The sequence below is a fragment of the Protopterus annectens genome, chromosome 6.part0 (assembly GCF_019279795.1).
Source record: "Protopterus annectens isolate FY-2018-M chromosome 6.part0, PAN1.0, whole genome shotgun sequence".
NCBI lineage: Eukaryota > Metazoa > Chordata > Ceratodontiformes > Protopteridae > Protopterus > Protopterus annectens.
Genome location: NC_056737.1, coordinates 1600578252 through 1600599019, shown reverse-complemented (window position 1 = coordinate 1600599019; position 20768 = coordinate 1600578252). Strand labels below are relative to the sequence as shown.

The window sequence follows — 20768 nt, the reverse complement described above, 5'->3', positions numbered from 1 at the left end:
GTCATTTTAAGTTTTATACTGTAGCTGTAAATACAACAGTCAAAATGTAGGGGACCTTCTAAATGGAACTTTTTCTAGCCAAACTACTACTACTACCCACTGCATTAAATTCATTCCATCTTAAGGGATTTTTAGGTTTTATGATGCCTTCCGCACTCGCTCATCAAAGTGTGATGAAGCAAACATCTATATCTCTAGATAAAAAAAAATCAGAATGTTTTTTCAGCAAATCACACATCATTAAAAGAAGCTCACATACATAATCAGCATACTGCTGACTAGATAAATTAAGTATCCAGACAAACTCAAACATTAAAATAATATTATCCTGAGGATACACAACTCAAAGAAAAGGGACAAGAGAAATCCTGTCCTTATCTAAGGTTGTACTACTTTGGAGTTAATATATTTAAGTGGGGGAGTATCTGTGGGGTTGCAATACTTCACAAAGATGATAGCCCCCCCCCAACAAAAATACTGCCATAACATTTCAACAGAATGTAACTACAGATTCAAAATGGTAATACAGAAAGTTTGTTAAGGCAATGTGTAATTTGCCAGCATGGCATTCAATTTGTAACTATGAACCCCACATCTATATCTGTACTGGCTCCCTCAATGGTTCACTCTTAGATGTTTTCTACATACTTCCCTGGGTTGACACAAGAAACCAGCTTCTTGTTAGAAACCTTATTTTTTATTTTATTTTCCCCCTTCAGATAGACCTAAGGACAAAAATACAAAGAAAGTAGCACAGCAGAAACTGACTGATCAACAAGTGAAATGGCCCCTGGCTTAGTTTTAGTTTTTAAGTTACACAGACTACATATTCATAGGTCAACAGGTCCATACTAGGCTAGTGACCACCAGGGTTTTTACAATCCTAGCCATGCAACTCAACCCAATTTTTGAATGTCTACATGATGGGGTATGTTAATAAAGAGGTAGCTAAGGCTGTGTTTGTCTGTGTGTGGGGTGTATGTTATGTACTGTCGACCTCTATTCATCAGAGACATGGGGCCCAGACCAGGAGTGAATCTGTGATTTGCCACCCAATGATCAAGGTTTCTTTTGAATAGGGTCAGGGATGAACTCTGCTTCTCTTAGACTGGGAGCTTTTTCTATAGCACTGAGATCTTTTGAGACATATATCAGTTTCTCCAGCATGTTTTATTCATGCAGCAGGCAAAGTTCAGGTCTTTGGATCCAATATTTCTGGTGCTATGTATTTTGTGGATGTGCAAGATATCCATCAGAGCTGGATCTGAGGATGCCTTATTTGTTAGGCATAGACCACCTCTCAGTAACCTGTAGGAGACTGAGTACAGAGATAGGGCCTTAAGGTAACCTGTGTAGGACAGGATATTCATACTCCAGATTCTCCTGCTGAGGAACCTTTCAGGGCATTCCAACTGTTTCAATTGCCTAGTTAGGTACATGCCAAAAGGGGCACTGTACTCAATGATGGAGCTAATAAGGGCTGAGTAAAGTGGTACTCTAACTTTCTTGACCCTGGATGTCATACCTTTGCTTATGAGTTGGGCAATACAGAATGATTTTCTTACTATTATGGTTATGTGTTGGCCAAAGATCAGATTACTATCTACATATGTTCCTGGATCCCAAACTATCAGGTCAACTCTGAGGGGTGTTTTATTGATGGAGTAATTAGCTTGGATGGATGATTTCCAAAAGGGTAGTATAATGCATTTCTTTGGCTTGAGCTTTAATCCATAGCTTTGACACCAATCATTTGTTTGTGTTATACCCTCTTGTAGGATGCTGTTGTCATGGGGGGAATCTATGATACCTCCCAATGTACAGTCATCTGCAAACATGGTGAGCCAGAGGCCTTTGACATTAGCCTTGACTTCCGAGATGTAGATGTCAAACAGAAGCGGACCCAACACAGAGCCGTGCGGTACTCCGCTGGTGACTGGTCCCCAGGAGGAGGTGATCTCACCGATCCTCACTTCTTGGGTCATATCTGTCAGCCAGTCAGCAATTCAGTGAGCTATGTAGGGATTTATGCCTAGTTCTGAGAGTTTCTCAACAATACCTGAGTGGGGAATGGCATCAAATGCCTTGGCCAGGTCACGGTATGCTGTATACAGTGGTTTCTCCTCATCCATAGCCTTGGTGACCTTCCCAAAGAAGTCTTCCTAGTTGAGTTGGCAAGACCTTCCCTTAAAGCCAACCTGGGATGGGTCTAGTGTCTTTAGGTTACCAATGTCCTTGCTGATCATTATCATGATAATTTGTTCCATGGTTTTGCATATTAGGCATGTCAGACTGACTGATGGTCCACTCTTATGAAGGATGGCCATTTTGGCCCTCCATTCACCTGGTATGTAACCGGTTTTGAGGTTGTAGTTGAACAGTGACTCAAGTGGTCCTTCTAGGTCATGTTTTAGGGTACTTAGGAGGCAACCAGCAATATTGTTGTTGTCCATTAAAGCAGAGTTTTTGACCATAGTAAATACCAGACAGACCTGCTACCTGTTGACAGTTGAGAGGATATGCTAGAAGGGATTTCACATGTGGTACTGAGGGGTGAAGTCAAGGCTAAATTTATCAGTAGATTATTTATGTCACCCTGGTCAGTGAAGGTTGTGCCATTTACCACCAGTTCTGCACTCTGCTGAGTGTTACCTTTAAGGTTCCTGACACAGTTGAAGAAGGTCTTGTGATTATCCTTAGCCTGGAAGGCTATCCTGACCTCATAATTGGCCTTGTTGGACTTTATTAGACCTCTTAGATTCTTGTTTAGTTGAATCAGAGATCCCTTGTCTCTATGAGAGCCGCTCTTTCTGATTCTGACCATGACTTTTTTGTTTTGTTACATACAATATTAAGGAAAGGATTCCACCAGTGGAGTTTGTTTTTAGTTTAAGATCTGGTCTTACTTCTGGTAGGTACAGTAGCCATAATGCAGCTATTAACCTGTTTGTACAGGGTTTCTGTAAATAATTTTGCATAGGTAGCTTTGTTCTCTGGTTGGGGGAGCTATGAATTTTGGCAAACTGTTGCTTAATATGATGTAGTTTGCTTTAGAATAGTTACTAATTCTTACAGGTGTAGTTGGGTTTGTCAGGATGATTTTATTTCATGGGAGACAGCTTTATGGTCCAACCTCACCAAAGAGGACTTGACATGGGGGAGGGGTGCAATGCTCTCCCATATTGGTGAGTACTAGGTCATTAAAAAAAAAGTCTATCACATCTGTTTTCCTAGAAATGAAGCAAAGAAAATAGACTACAGTCATAAAATGTTAAAAGTAAACCACAAACTGGGTTATAATTCAGATATACTTGTCTAGCAAAAGTTCACTTTAGAAGGTCCCCTAGATAACAAATAAAGAATTGGGCTTTCATAGTGGAGCAGCAGCATAAAACATATTTTTAACATTATCAAGAAGAAGACTGACAAGACCTGTGACTAAAGCCAAAAGCTCCTGAGATACCACCATAACAGCAGTAATTTAATAATAATAAATATTCTACTCATCCTACTATCCAGGATTTTTTTTCTCATAATTTCTCAGAGAAATCAAGCTGAGTTAAGAGTAATCAAAACTGTATCCTATGCAAAGAGTTGGCTGAGGAATAACATTGCCTCTGTTTCTGGGGGCTTGTTAAGCCATTCTGATTAAAAGCAATTAACCAAGGTTCAACTCAGGAGCTCTAAAAGGTGATAATACAAAACAAGACGAAAAACAGTAAAGATGAAGGCGATAACATATTACAGTAAAGATACAATAAAGAAATAAAGGGTGGTATTCACAGTCTTTACCCAACTGCGCAGCAGTCATGTGCTCTTGTTGCACACAAGGGCAGACAAGATGTATATATGCTGAAGTTATGTGCAACAATGTGAATGTTATAAAGATTTTTATAGGCAAATGAGAACAAAATGAGAAATGTGTGCAAAAAATGCAACTTGACTATGTTAATTAGGTATGACTCCTACCTTTTGAGATTCAGAGTTACAATTGTTTATGCAAGTGCATGTTGTGTACTTGCCTAATAAAAAAGTGAATCCATGCCTTTTCTAGTTATTTTCCAATCGATAAAGATGTTTGGCTTTCCTGCTAACATTACTGTTTCCCACTGCGCTACCAGGCTATACCTCGTATCATGCTTTTCGGCCCCAAAACCCGGGCCGAACCACAAATGGAGGGGGAGTGTCCATATTCATCAAGAACACCCACACCTCCAGGTTAGCAGCAACACATGAAGCATCAGAGACAATACAGGTGCAACTAACCATGGGCAAAACTGCTATACAACTGGTAGCATGTTACAGACCACCCTCCCAATCTCAGGAACCCCACTCAGCCTTCCTGAAGACATTGGAGGATATGAATGTGGTAATTTGTGGGTACTTTGTTTTTGCCAAAGGGGATGACTATACACTTTTTGATGTTTAGCTTGAGGCCATGGCTCTGGCACCAGTTGTCTGTTTCTATAGGCCCTTTTGGAGGATGCTTGCATCGGCTGGAGAGTCGATTATGGCACCCAGTTTGCAGTCATCTGTGAACTTGGTCAGCCACAGTCCTTCCGTGTTGGCCTGTACCTCCGAGAAATATATACTGAACAAGAGAAGTCCCAGGACTGAGCCTTGTGGGATGCCACTTGTAACTGGTTTGGAGTCTGACATGGCTCCAGCAATTCTAACCATGTGGGTTCTGTCCTTGAGCCAGTTTGCAACCCATCTAGTGAAATAGGGGTTTATGGTGAGCTTATCTATAATGCACGAGTGGGGTATTGTATCGAAGGCTCTTGCGAGGTCCAGGTAGGCTGTGTGGACTACCTTCCCCTCGTCAATGGCCTTGGTGACTGTTTCAAAGAAATCGACCAGGTTTAAGAGGCAGGATCTGCCCTTAACAAAGCCAAACTGGGTAGGATCCAGTGTCTGTAGGTCCCCAATATCTTTATTTATGAGGTCTATGATGATCCTTTCCATAGCTTTGCAGACCAAGCTAGTCAGGCTTATGGGGCGATAGTTTCCAGGATCTGTTGAGGCACCACCTTTGTGAAGAGGGACCACTGTTGCTGTACGCCACTCTTTGGGTACATATCCTGTAGTAAGGCTGAGATTGAACAGTAGTTTTATGTTTGGGTTTAGCTCTTCTTGGAGTTCATGTAGGACGCAGCCCGGGACACCGTCTGGGCCCACTGATGCTGTGTTTTTTGCTTTGGAGAGGGCGGCTCTTACCTGGGCACCTAAGATGTCAGGGGGGCAGCACTCTGCTGGGATAGATACTTGCCCTTTTGGTGGGGAGGGGGGGAGAAGTTTGCGCTGAACCTGTTAGCTAGGATGTTGGTAATGTCTGTGGGTTCAGTGTATTTTTTGTCATTTTGGACTAATTCTGAGCATATCTGGGAATTCCCACCCAGGTTCCTAACATAACTAAAGAAAGCCTTGTGATTATCCTTAGTGTCCTGTGCAATTTTTTCTCTCAAAGCTGGCCTTAGACGATTTTATGAGTGCCCGTAGTTTTTTGCTAATACTGATCAGATATGCCTTCCCTTTTTGGGATTTTGCTCTATCATGTAGTAGCTTCCTCCCTCTATTGTATAGTTTGTTTATGGCTGGGGTCCACCAGACAGGATGTCTGCCTTTGGAGGATTTGGTCTTGGTTTTATTTGGGATTGCATGATCCATGTATTCCTGAAGGTGTTCAATTCTGGGGTCTGGGCCGTATTTTCCACAGGCCCGGGGGCTTTGAAGGATTCCACCTCAGTTTTGAGGAGTGTGAAATTTGCTTTAGAGAAGTTTTTCATTGTGGTTTTCTGGGCAGGGGGTGAGGTCGGGATGTGAATATCCAGTGAGATTAGTTTATGGTCTGATCTTACCAGTGAGGGATACACTTCAGGTCTGGAGCATAGAGTTCCCATGATGGTGATGATCAGGCCCAGTATGTTTTGCCCTCTTGTGGGAGTGGTAACAAGTTGTTCCATAGCATTTGAGTTTATAAATTCTAGGAACCTTTGGGCTAGGGTGTTGGAGCTAGATTAATGCTCCCAGTCTATGTTTGGGTAATTGAAGTCGCCCAATATAATGGTGTTTGGAGAGACCTTCATATTTTCCAGTGTTCTCAGGAAGGCCGAGTGAGGTTCCTGGGTTTGGGAGGGTGGTCTGTAGCAGGCTATAAACTGGAAGGCAGTTTTACCCACTGTTAGTTGCACATGGATAGTCTCTGGTGCTTCGTGATGTGCCACCAACCTGGAGGTGTGGGTATCTTTGACGAATATTGATACTCCCCCTCCTTTTGTGGTTCAGTCCAAGTTTTGGGGCCAAAAAGCATGGTATGAGGTATAACCTGGTAGTGCTGGGATGCTCTCGGGAGCCTTCATCCAGGTTTCTGTTACTGCAGAGATATCGATGTTCTCCATGCTAAGGAGAGTTTTGAGTGCGTGCATCTTGAGGTTTAGACTTCTACCATTGAGTAGCATTACTCTTAGTTTCTTATCCCTTGTGATACCTATGGAGGTGGGTTTGTCTTTTGAGCCTTGCCACTATGGGGGTAGCAAGAGCCTTTGCCAATATCTGAAAGCCCAGGGGTGACAGGTGCAAGCCGTCCCTAGCGAAGCATCGTGGCTTGTCCAGCATGTCATCCCAGGCTGACAGGCATTGGATCCCCTTTGAATGACACCAATACTTAAGCCAGTTGTTGAAATTGATCATCTTGTCTTCATATTGTGGCATCATTCTTGGTGAGGGTAAGATTCTACTCAAGGTCAGTGTCATACCGGCCTGGGCTACATGCTCAGAGAGCTCCTCTATGTCTCTTTTCATGTAGTCCAGGGAGGTACGTCTCAGGTCATTCACACCAGCATGGACAATGACTGAGTCATATTTGTACTTGCCTTAGAGTGACCTGAGTGCTTGTGTTATGTGGCAGATCCTAGCACCTGACAGGCAGCTCACCGTGACCTTCTCTTTGTTCAGCCTGGTGAGCGGGACGTTAGTGTGCCTGACGATAGAGTCACCTATTACAAGTGTATCAGGTGTGTTGTTTAGCCTTAAGGGCTGTGACTGTTCGGCACACTAGCTTTGTGAGCTATGTGTTGCATGTGTTTTGTTTTGGGGTAGCGGTTGCTTGGGTGTCTGCTTTGGAGGTCTCTGCTGCTTAGGCAGATTTTTATTTAGAGCCTCTGAGTATGTTTTTGTGTGTTTATGTGTTTGGTTTAGTGTCTTGGTAGGTCTATGTGAGACTGAAATTGTAGTGAGTGTGGTTTCCTTCTCCTCCTGACTGGTTACGCCAGTACTGAGTTGAGAGAGCTTAGCCTCCAGTTTGGCTATATGGTTGCATCTCTCACATGTGTTGGAATTTGTTGGGAGGAGGATGTTAAACAACTGGACAGTAGCAGGCTCATTGTCTGTGTTAATATATGTATATGTAAATATAATGTGTTTCTATAGTATTTGGTTCTATACTCATGCTTGTCCACAACAATAAACAACCACCTAGCTCTATTCCTATTTTTTTATCCCCCCCTCCTAAGTAGACTCTCTGGCCCAATAACCCGCCCGCTTCAATCTCAGCACTGGGCACCTACAATATATCAAGAAGCTGTTTACTTAAATGCTGCCACAGCTTGGCTCTCAGGCCTTTAAACAGCCAGGTAGATACATTTGCGGACATGGCAAACCCAGCCCAGATACAGTGTTAGATCACAGTTTTGGACAGTGTTAGATCACCATTTTGGTAAACCTAGCTAGAGAGACCACTTCTAATATAATGTTTTGGTCTTAAAACTTTTTTTTGCCTTTTCATGTTTATTTTTATTTTGCATTTTGATAAGTTCACTATCATTCCCTGGAATGTACCCTCCGATCCAGATAGGCAAATCTGATGAAGCACCTCTATAGTGAAAGTGCTTTTTAATGTTTACTGTAGGCCTCATTAAAAAAAACATGCTGCTTTCACAACTTACTGATTTTTTGAAACTGAAATACTGGCAAATGTGTTTTTTAATATGCATATAATTCTCAAGTATCCAGATGGACTGAAAAACTGATGACTACTATGTTATAATGCTTAAGTCTTATAAATGATTTATAACTAACAATAATGACACATTCTATTAGGTTTGATAACTACAATAAAAAGAGACATGTTTTTTTTTATATTAGTTTATTTTCATCTTTTATTTATAAATTATTATTATAATACATTTTACTTATTAATTATTATTTCGGCTTCATCATTAAAAGAATAAAACTTCTCTAGCTTTCTCCCAGTTCCACATATAATTCATACCCCTTAATCAATACCTATATGTCACTACTAGGAGACACTTATCTATCCACTACACTTTGCTCAATACACCTCTACTGTTACTCTATACTTAAGCTATTTACTCCTGCTTTTCTTACTTAACCTGTTATCCAATTTCCCATCTCTGTCTCTTCTCCTGCTACTATACTCCCTACTATGTCTAATCTTTGCTTTCTTTGTTGCTATACTCCCTACAGTGGCTAACTTGCACACAAGTCAACTGTATAAAGCAGAAAATGCAACCCCTACTAACAATGTTCACCATTATGTAATGCCTCAACCTAAAAGTGTAAAAAATGTGTTCGGTCTATGTAAATATGTTAAATCTTAAGCTTCAATGCTATGTTACTAGTCAGTGTTAAGTTTGGTACTATGTAAATTTGAATGCGTCTGTGTACACCTTATATTTTCCTTAAAATTTAACTGTGGAGCTTTTTTCCCCTGGCCTCTGCCGAAAAGTTAAATAAATAACTATTTTGGGCACTATTAAGGATTAAGGACAAAGGGCAGTCCTAAATTCCCAAAGGGTACACTCCTTGGCCCCTCCCATAATTGAGGCATGCCCAGAGGGCATAGTTAAGATTACTGCCTGCCTTACATCATTCATAAATTACAGCTCATTTGAACACTGTCTCAGAAAGTGCTCATCTGCCTAACTGCACTGAATAAAGAACTGATCCAGAATGAATTATCTTCCAGGCTTCTTTCTTTCTTTGACCAAACCTAACCTGCTGGAAAATTCTCTAGCAAGTAACTTTACTCTCTAGTGGCCAGACAAGAAGAACACCTTTGCTTCACCATGGAAGCTAATGTGGCACCAATAACTAGAACTGAGCAAAAGAACAGGGTTCTGCAGTGCCACTTCTAATCCAATACGTGAATGGCTTCCACGGCCCTTAAAAGTAACCATAAGATTTTTAGCTTTATCATTCGATTTTTGTTCATATTATTGCTACAATCCATTTACTATTAAAAATAATTTCACTTATTCTTTCATTCCATATAACCCTTATGACATAAAATAACTTTTATCTATTCTTTTTACACATTCTTTACTTCTATTCTTATAATAATCCATATTTAATCATATCCATGTTTTTATCCACTTCTTTTATATCTTTGAAAAAAAATCTTTACAAACTTTCCCCATAACTTTTTTACTTTGTTACATTTCAAACACATGTTCAGTAGTTTCTTCTTGATGATGTAAACAGATTCTGTCACTTTTCTTTTTATATGGTATATTTCCATTTACTTGCAATTTATCCATTACCAGTCTCCACAAAAAAATCTTGACATCCTACTTTCTGACTGCACCATTTGTTTCTTATATAGCAATGTTTTATCATTGCATTCTTATACCACACTTTTCTTTCTTTCTCTATATCATCAATTTTTATTTTCCACAAATATATATATTTTTGTTGTAACATTATGCACTCTTTTTCTATTTTGCTGTTTTCTTAACCATACCCTCAAATTTATCATACTTATATTTATAGTTTTACTATTAATCTCTCATCTTTTTCATTTATCCACTTTGTACAAATTTAATGAAGCAGCACATATCATTGGGTTAATTAATTCAAAACCTCTTTCCTCTTTATTTAAATACAAAACTCCTCTTTTTACTGGGTTTAATCTAGAACCCGATATAAATGAAAACCAACCTGCAATAATTCCTTTTCAAATATCATCGACAACATAAATACACTTGCTAAGTATGCTATTGTTCCCATCAGTACTGAATTTATCAAATAAGCCCTTTTTTTCTGAATGGCAATTCATATATTCTCCAGAAAAGACAGATTTGTTTTATTTATTTATTCTATTATTTTTCCCACTGAATTCTTCTTAGAGCTTTATTTCCAAATTTTATACCTAACACAGAAATTTCCTTCATTGTAAAATATATGGCCCTGTCTTTACTACCACAAAATAAACCTTTACTTTTCTCTTTAATTAAAACCACCCCTATCACCTCTAGATACTCAGTTGTGCAAAGTATTACTTCTTTTATCCAAATTTTGATTTTTGCAATTATTATAATGTCACCTGCATAAGTTAACTGAACTGGAATTCTTAACCCTTCGGATGTTACACACCCCACCCTCCTTCATTTTGTAATTTCTTTCACTTACTATCACATGCATAACTAATGCAAAGAGTATACAACTCATTGGGCATCCCTGCCTTACACCACTCTTCATATCCACCTCTTGGCTTAACCAGCCATTTGCAAGTATTTTTATTTTATTATTACCATATGGCAAAATATGTGATTTCCTAACTTTCTCACTTATGCTACATTATTTCATTATTCCGCATAATATTTCATGTCAAGTTGTATCAAAATGCCTTATTAAGGTATCCTGATGTTTGCTTTTTCTATTCATAACATAATCCTCAGTTTCTCTATCATTAATCATTCTTGACAACCCTTATACTTTATATTATATACACTAGCTTCTATACTGTTTTCCATTTTAGTTTCACAACTCTTTTATATTATTTTCATACAGATCTTATAATCATTATTATTCATCACCTCATGTCTCTCCTGAAAAGAGGCTATTAACCTAATGAGACTAACCCCATTAACAAAGGACAAATAAATAAAGCAGTGATTTATAAAAAGGGAAATCTGTCTCCAAGGTTACAGGAAGAGAGAACAGTTTGAAATGAGGGTAAAAACAGATGGCCTAGGTTTCTGGGTTGGAGGCCAATGCTGTAATTGAGATGCCTCCGCTTGATGCTGACTGTGACACTGCTTGTACTGTCTGTACTACTGTTGCCTGATTTGCTTTCTGTGCAAAAAGAAGGATGCATAAAATAATAGTGTGTGTGTATGTATACTTTGTTGTGCAGGAAACAATAACTGGTTTACCTCTTGAATATTACTCCATTTTCACCAAGTCATGAGAGAACTTTTGAACTGGGGGTGCTAAATTAAGTAATCATCAAATAAGGATTAAGCAACCTACAAGAACAACATTCAAAGGGAAGCATTTATCTTTAAAATACAAGTACATGCTACCTTGACTGAGGTATTAACTTAATCAAACTTACATTTAGTTACACAAGAAACATTTTAATTAACCATTTGGGTGAGGTCTGAAAAGTTCCTTTAGTTTCACAACATCTAGGCCACTGATGAAGTCTTTAGTTTGCTGTGGAATTGTATCCAGATACTTAAATTACATAGATCTGGCAATCAATAGCCCTAACAGTCATGAATGAGCTATGATAAAATGCAAATATCCTCTTGCTGTACTCATCTATTTTTCTGCTATCTTTATTGGCAGGCAAGGTGCAAAAGTGCGGCAGACTTGCTGGGTACTTTATGGCACGTTAAGAAAACTAACATAAGGACTAGTTGCAGGGATTTTAATTAATAAAATGTGTTGTTCCAGGATACTATAAGAAAAAAAAAATCTGGTCTTCTGGAATCAAGTTGCCGAGAGGCTGGTGGCTGAGAAAGTGTGTTACAAATATCAAAAATTCCAAACTTCCTGAAATGTAAAGCACATCAACAGATGCCGCTAAAGGCTTAGGAGATTTAAGCTTAACTAAGGAAACACACTTTTGGGCGGGGGGGGGGGGGCAATTCCCTACATATAAAATTCCTTCATAACAAACATCTCTGTTTTGGGGGGCAGCCTGGGGTAAGAGAACTGTTACCTTTAAAAGTTCTATCAAAATGTAAAACCAAGTAATTAGAACTGCACAGGGCAGATTACCCTCATCCTCCAGTAATGAAAGATGGAGGGGTGAAAAATGGAGCACCCCCCCATTTTTTTTCCTTTTCATGTTAACCCATATAATGAAGTGGTTAATGAAGCTAGAGTCTGTTCTTTAAAAAGATTAACATATTCCTCAGAAAATTTGTTATAATCACAGATGGAAGACAAAGAAAGTAAAGAATAAGACAACAAAGCAAATGGTGCCTGTCCTTTAGACATCTGTATAACAGGCACCTGCTCTATAAACTGCATAACATGAAATATCTGGGAAAAAGATGTCTGTATTAAAAAAGCATTTGTAATAAAACAGCATGAGTACCATACATCTGCATAAGCAAAACTGAAACTAAAGGAATCGCTAATACCACTAAAGATGCTAAGCAGCACAGATCCAGTGCTGGATAACTGGAAACAGATGTCCAGGATAGAAGTCTTCTTTGGAACAAGTATAAAGTACAGTTGTGTACACTTACCATAAATGTAGATGTTCAAGTGTATTCACTGTTGCAGTCATTACATTTGGGGTAATCTGCTGGCAGGTTGCCCTCACTTGGCCTGAATTCCAAAGTCTTGGGTCCTGTGTCGGTTGCTGTCTCCTCTTCCATGATGTCAGGTCGTCAGGGGTATAAAACATGCAGCCGATGCCATTTTCTTTAGTTTTTCTTGCCCCCAATGTCAGGTGCCCCCAAAAAGGTAGCAAATATATATATATATATATATATATATATATATATATATATATATATATATATATATATACATATACATATACATACATCAATATAAACTTTACCTTCATCTACAAGCAAATACACCACATAGATTGTAGAAGATAGAGAAGGAAAGATAAACTCCAGAATGACAGGGGGATGGTGGGAGGGTAACCTGGACTGCAACAGTGAATACACTTGAACATCTACATTTATGGCAAGTGTACACAACTGTACTATGTTCTTCGTGTTTCACTGTTGCAGTCATTACATTTGGGTAGAATCCCAAAGCTATGGTTGGGGGGATGGAGCTAAACAGCATTATGAGCGGCTATAAGGCCCTGCAGAACTGCAGTGGCAAAGCCTGCTCTGGATTTAGAGTAAAGAGGCAAATGGTAATGCTTTGTAAAGGTGTGAACAGAACTCCAAGTAGCAGCCTCTAGAAAGTCTTTGGTTGGTACTCCCCTTAGAAAGGCTGCTGAAGTAGCTGCAGCTCTGGTGGAATGAGACCTAATGCCCTTGGGCACAGGTTTACCATGGTGTAAGTAGCAGCAATGGATGCAGTGGCTTATCCACTTTGAAATTGTCTGCTTTGAAATAGCTTTGCACACTGATTCTGCAGCATATGTCACTAGTAATTGCTCAGTTTTTCTTAGAGCTTTAGTCCGGCTTAAGTAGAATCTTAGTTGTTTGTGTACGTCCAAGGAATGCAGAATTCACTCCCCCTTGTTCTGCGGATTTGGATAAAAGGTTGGCAGATGAATTGTTTGGTTAAGTGCCACACTGGAAACCACCTTAGACATAAAAGTAGGATTTGTCCTCAGAGATACCCTGTCTGGGTAAAATATGATAAAAGGCTCTATAGCCATGAGGGCCTGTAGCTCTGAAACTCTTCTTGCTGAAGTAATTGCTAGTAGCAGAGCTGTTTTCCATGATAAGAACTTTATATCAGCGGTAGCAGCTGGTTCAGTTGGAGGCAGGGTGAGCTTTTCCAACACATAACTGAGGTCCCATGCAGGCAATGGTGATCTTCTAGGAGGCCTTAAATTTTTGGCTCCTCTAAGAGTAAAGGATGAGAAAAGATTGGTGACTCTATATTGTAATGAGCCAAAATAGCAGAGGCATGGATTTTATTTGATGATAAAGACAGGCCTTTGTCAAGCATTTCAGTTAAGTATTGCAATATCTGAGGAATATTTGGTTCTGTTGTATCAGTTCCTTGTGCTTGATTTCAAGCACAGAATCTTTTCCATTTGTAAGCATATGATTTTCTAGTACTAGGCCTTCTGGCTTCCAAAATGACATCCATCACAGCTTTACTGAGAGGTGTTGTTTGTATGACTACGTGATCAGCCATGTTGCCAGGTTCAGAGTCTGTAGTTGATTGTGCAGGATCTGATTGTTTTGCTGGGACAGTAGTTGTGGTCTTTGAGGCAAGGTCCAAGCTGGGTATTGAGACAAGTTCTTTAGGATTGGGTACCAGTATTGGCGGGGCCGGTCCGGGGCAATTAGTATCATCTTTGGTTTCTCTTGTCTGACTTTTAGGAGGACCTTGGGGAGAAGACGCAGAGGAGGAAAGGTGTAAACTGATAGGTTTTTCCAACTGAAGGACAGGGCGTCCACTTTCCATGCTTGTCTGTGATAAGTCCTTGTGCAGAATCTTTTCACTTGATAATTTTGAAGAGAGGCAAATAGATATATGTCTGGGCTCCCCCATTTCTCTGTTATCATGCTGAAGACTTGTTTAAATCGTCTGCCAGAGTGTTTTGTTTTCCTGGCAGGAATTGAGCTTGAAGATGTATTTGTTAGGTCAAAGCTGTGTTCCACAGTGCCATGGCTAATCTGCAGAGGGGGGGTATGAGTGTGTGCCCCCTTGCTTGTTTATATACCACATGACTGTGGTGTTGTCTGTCTTTATCAGCAGTTGTCCTGGATGAAGTAAGTCCTTGAAAGCTGTTAGGGCATTTTGTACAGCTAGCATCTCTTTCTGGTTGATATGCAGATGCATTTGTTTTGGTGACCATATGCCCCGAACGCATCTTCCTGCTATGTGGGCCCCCCAGGCATAATCAAATGCGTCTGTTGTCATTGTTTGGCTTGCAGGGGGTAGAGTGAATGGCCATCCCATGTTTTGGTGACATGCCTTTGCCCACCATAGAAACTCCTGTTGCAGGCAGGGAATGAGAGGAATCATTGTTTCCAGACTGTGAGGATGTTGACTCCATAAACTTTTTAGGTACCACTGAAGGTTCCTCATATGCAGTCTTGCATATGGAATCAGTAGTATGCAGGATGCCACGAAGCCCAGAGCCTGCAGAATTTGTCTTGCAGAAGACTGGATTTTTGCAGCCATCAGTTTGAAGTAAGTAGTCAGTTGCCTTTGTTTGTCTGGCATGAGGTAAGCCATCTGGGCAGTTGTATTCAAGCTTGCACCCAGGAATGTTATCTTTTGAGAGGGTACCAGTTGTGATTTCTTTTCGTTTATTGTGTACCCTAGGCATGTTAAAAGCCTTTTCACAAATGCCAGGTGTCGAAGAAGAGTGTCCTTGTTCTCTGCTTGAATGAGACAGTCATCCAAGTAAGGATATATTCGTATACTTCTTTGTCTGCAAAATGCAATTACTGGTGCCAGGCACTTTGTAAAGACCCTGGGCACAGTAGATAAGCCAAAGGGCAGTGCAGAGATTTGGTAATGCATTAAGCCAGCCTTGAATCTGAGGTATCTTCTGCACAATTGTTTTATTGGGGCATGCAGGTAGGCCTCTTTTAGGTCAAAAGTCACCAGCCAAGCATTCTTGCCCAGCATGGGCAGAAGCTGCTGCAAAGTCAGCATTTTGAATTTTGAAATGTCCAGGTATGTGTTCAAAATCGATAAATCCAGTATTGGCCGCCAGGCCTTGTCCTTTCTGGGTACCAAGAACAGTCTTGAGTAAAAACCTTGTCCTTTTTCCTTTTCTGGTACTGTCTGAATGGCCCCCATATCCTTGAGGGACATAACCTGTTTTTGTGCCTCTGCCCACTGATTTTTTGGCAGATTGGGCCAACCATTTGCCACTGGCAGAGTGTGGAAATGGAATCTGTATCCCTGTGATACGATGTTTAGTATCCACTTGTCCTGGGTTATTAATTGCCAATTTTGAGCAAAAAGTGATAATTTTCTCCCTGTGGGTGCTGCCAAAAGATAAGTGCTTGGTGAAGGCAGAGGGAAGTCACTGAGATTGCTTTCTGTAGGTTTGCGCTTTATCTCCCCCAGATTTGGAGGTGGAAGCTCCCTATTGCTTTGACCTTTATGAGTCTTGCGCCTGATATCTGGAGCCCTTAGGGCATCTGGATTTGCCCCTTTGAGCTCTGTCTGACACAGGAAAGGACCAATTTTTGGTAGGCCAGTGTCTACTGAATCTTGGTGGCTGCACTTGTAAGAAGTCTTTAACAGTTTGTATAGACTTAGCTTTGTCTTCCATTTTCTTTAAAACCTCTTCTGCCTTAATACCAAACAGAGAATCATGCTGTAAAGGTGCATCTAGCAATTTAGCTTTAACATGATCAGGTAAATTTTGTTCCTTTAACCAGGCATGCCTCCTAATCACAGATCCAGTAACTGCGGCCCTGCAGGAGGCCTCTAAGGAATCAAAACCGCATTGCAAAGTATGCTTTCCAACTTGTTCAGCTGCATGCAATAATTCCTGCAATTCTTTATTTTCTGCACATTCTGAAATCAACGTAATTTTCTGTTTCAGCAATCCCATAACATGTTGTTGGTGCTTAAGCATATGAAATTGACAGTTTAAGGCCCTGACTGCCAAGGTTGCAGATGTATAAACCTTTTTTCCCCATCTGTCCAGTGCCCTTGAATCTCTGTCAGAGGGGGCAGGATTTTTTGCTGTTGAGGCCTTAACTCCCTTTGGACCCTGTGAAATAGTTTCAGGATCAGCAGCAGGGTTTCTAAATAAAAATTTATGTGAGTCAGGGACCCTGTAATATCTGTCAAGCTTACTGGGAGCTGGAGGTAAGGAGTCAGGGGACAAGCTTGACTCCAAAAAAACATCATCCACAATATCTAAAACAGGGGGAATGGCTAAAGGCGGCCTGTGCTGAGGGAGAAGAAGGAAAACCCTGAGCCTCTTTTTTGATTCTGAGAAGTTTTGACTCTCCCAGTGAAAATGCTCCCTCAAAGTATGCAAGGTTTCTTCAAATGAATAATCCTCAGGATGAGATGCAGATGGAATAGACTTCTCAGCATCAGAATCCTCATAGGGAGGTATAGATAATTTCTGATCAGAAGAGGAATCACAAGAAATAGAAACCTGATCTGAAGATTCATAATCAGTGTCTTGCCTAGGCCTCTTATCAGGAGGGGGATGTGTACCCCTGATCAAGGTAATAAGGTCTTCAGCCATTTTGGTCATCTGTTTTTTTAGGCATAGAGGCCTGTGCACGTGGCTCATGCGTCAGGTTTTTAGTTTTAGAAATTGTTTTTGTCTTTGGTTTTGCAGCTGTCATCGGTTTGATATACAAATGTTGAGGTTTGAATACACCCTCAAAAGCCGGTGCCTGCTCAGCAGCTCCGGACCTATCTGAGGGAGATACATCCGTCGGTCCAATACCCTGAGTATCTTGCGGCATGCCGGACTCCACATGGGTGTTGGTAGAGGCCTGCGACTCGAAGGTAGCAGGTATCAGGGGCTGCAAAAGCGCCTCACTGAGTACCGGCGAACCAGCGACTGGCTTAGGAGAAGCTTCATCGTCGGTTTTGGATCTCGACTGCCTTTCTCTGTCCTTTTCTTTGCGTTTTTTATGTACTCCGGTAGTCGGATTGCTATCCGACGACATTTCTGGGTAGTTAAATCTGTTTCCAAAATACTTTGATGCAAAAATATACCGACGCTTAATAGTGCGTTGGTTAAATCTAGCACAAAACCGAAAGCCAGGCATGTTGTGATCAGGGCCTAGGCAAGGAATACAGTATAAATGGAAATCCTTATGAGGTATTTGCTTCCCACAAGTAATACACTTATTAACTTTTTCTGACATGGGTAAAAAGCAAGAAAAAGTTTCCCCAACGGTGTACTTAGCTTTAGTGAAGACTTCGGTTCTGAAACTCAAATTCGAATATTTCAGTAGTCGGCCGACTGGCAGTTGCGAAATGCTTCTGCTTCGGGCACCGCGCGGCAAGAAAGACTGAAGAAAATGGCATTGGTTGCATGTTTTATACCCCCTGATGACCTGACGTCACGGAAGAGGAGACAGCAACTGACGCAGGACCCAAGACTTTGGAATTCAGGCCGACTGAGGGCAACCTGCCAGCAGATTACCCCAAATATAATGACTGCAACAGTGAAACACGAAGAACATCATCTTTAAGGTCACAAACAAGTTCAATAATCACAGCCATCCATTTCTGCACTGCTGACTCTCTTCTAGACCATTTCTGAATAGACGAGGTAGTGAGAACAGATAGGTAGCCATACAGGGCCTCAATCAAGGATGTGATGGAGCAAATCTATGAAATACTGTCAATGATTGAGTACTGTCACTCAGACTTGCAGGCTGGTGCCTCATAGTCACTAGCACTCACCCCAGGGATGAAATTAGCTCACACTCCATATGATAAGTTTTTATACTTCCTTAGCTTCTTTTCTCTCTTCCTTTACTTAACTCCGCCTGAAACACTTTTCTTAAAGACTACTTTCATTAGAGTACAAGTAGAAGATGAAATGAGGATGAAGCAACAGACTCGGATTTTTTGTGCTTTACACAGGCCTAAAAATTCTGTGTAAAGTCTTTATTTAAAATCTAGCACAGTGTTGAAATAGTTATGCTCTTCCCCTAAACAAAATAAACACTAAAGATGGAAATCTTTATGCAGATTCTTACAACCTCAAAAAATTGCTCAAGGAGTCTTGGCTGTGACTAGTCACCACAGATTAAATTACTGGATCCAGTCTTTGAGGAGTTGGCTGGGGAGTTCAGACAAATCAACAGTTTGCAGACTCATACATCCCCATAGGGAGGGTTGAGATTATTTCCTTTAACTACAACCCCTACGGGAGACTAGTGGCTCTAGTCTTTGAGTAAAACAGAGGAAATGCACCGGTAGATCATCCATGGAGAAAAGTTTACAATGAAGTCCTTGTACTTAACTGTTGTCAGGATAGTACCGCACTTGGCCACCCTGATCTTCTTTCTGCCTTCTCCTCTAATCTTCCACAGTTAGATCTTAAAAAGAGAGTTGACTGCAGGTGTTCAAGGAACAGCTCTGGGACATGGCAGATGGGAGAGAACAGTGCAGGGAACCGATGTTAAAAATAAATAAATAAATACAGCACTTGCTGCTTAAGGCAAGAGTCTAATAAAATACAATAAAATTGCAGAAAAGCAATAAGCTGTGCATTTACTTTTGAGGAAGAGTAAAATGTGCACTTTACATTTGTGCTCGTACTAAGACTGCACAATCTTGTGCCCCAAGACACATTCACCTACTAAAAAGTGGTCTGAGGGACTGACATTTGCTAAGAAAATATTGATGCCAGCAGAAAAAAACTGTTACATTACACCACTGCTTACTTCCATAATATTAAACATTACTTATCAGTTTATATCTTGTGCACCACCTAAGCACAAAACAATTGGAAATGGAATCTAAAATAAACAACAAATAATAATCACTCTTTGAAAGCCAAATGATTGAAGAAGTGAAGACTTACCTGCACCTGTATCACTGTCTGAATCAGCTGGAAAAAATAAAACAGACAGGATCATCTTGTAGCACTTGGACAAGTGAAAAAAAAACATTATTGCAATCTACTTCTGAATAACCATTCCGCAGCATATTACAATGTACCTGGGTTCATTTGCGCCACATCAAAGAGTACTGTCAAGCATACATGGAAGAAATTCCAAGCATATTTAAACATGCTACTGATATAGGTACTGCCACATGAATTACCGACAGGAAGCAATTCTGTCTGTTAAGAAAATCACTGATGGCAAACATCAAAGATTGAAGCAATACTGATTTCATAACTTTATCTACATTCTGACTTTGGAATGGGGTCCATTCCCATTTTGGTATTAAAACCCCCTAACCATCTGAAAAAAAAAAAAGAGTACTTTTGGCACACCACAACAACCTAGGTAATACTGATTTCATGAACTTTAATTATACCCTGCCTTAGTTAGGAACTGTGTCCATTCTTGTCACAGGGTTAAAAACCCTAAACATTTGCAGAAATTAAATAATGTCTTTCAGCTTTTCCCAGTTAGGGGTCGCCACAGTGGAACTCCGGTCCGCTAATGACTGGCAGTGGATTTTTACGGTACCGAGTTGTCAGCCCGACGCCCATTTGCAGAAATTAAATAAGGAAGAAAAAAAATCAACTTAAAGGTGCAGAAGCAAAATTGTTCTAATGTCACGTGATCTGTATCATGCAAATCTCTGTTTCCAGTTCACACAGATGTGTTGTAGGAGTCTATATGGTAAAGAGGTACAGACAAATTATACATTTTATAGTATTAGTCACATCCGTAGAAAGGATGAGACTGACAAGGTGTCTGCTTGCAGGAGGCAACACCTGGCAGCAGGGGAAAATGAATATAAAACAAACTGTTGCTTGCCTTAAAACAATGTTGAGGTAAACAAGGTAAACTGGAGTTGGATGCTACAAGATATATCAGATGTTATAGATATATAAACGCACACAAAAAAAAATCTACATAAACTTTGTCATTCACCCATTTTAGCATTTCAGTGTATTAATTACAATGTAGAATTAGTTCTTGTTTAAATGTTTCCACTAACCAGTATTGTTTAATCTGGGCCCTGATTTAAACTGGGCTTGTTTGCAGGATTGTAACTGACATCAACCTGAAACAATTGAAAAAGCTTGGATATGGCTGCAATACTGCCATGGTTGGCTGAGGTTTGTTTTAATCAGTGATAATCAAGATAAAACTGGGTTGTGAGGAATATTGAAGAGTGTCAGTTACAGAAGGGAATAAAAAGAAGACAAAAAACTGAGGGCTGTAAAT

General features: G+C 40.2%; 1 protein-coding gene across 1 annotated transcript in view; it reads right to left on the bottom strand.

Annotated features, from left to right (window-relative positions):
• Positions 1 to 20768, bottom strand: part of TRAF3IP1 (TRAF3 interacting protein 1) — a 2107097-nt gene that overhangs the window by 1027576 nt on the left and 1058753 nt on the right. The window contains exon 8 of the mRNA XM_044075051.1: positions 19445 to 19471. Coding sequence (XP_043930986.1) covers positions 19445 to 19471 — 27 coding nt within the window. The remainder of the gene's footprint in view (positions 1 to 19444; positions 19472 to 20768) is intronic.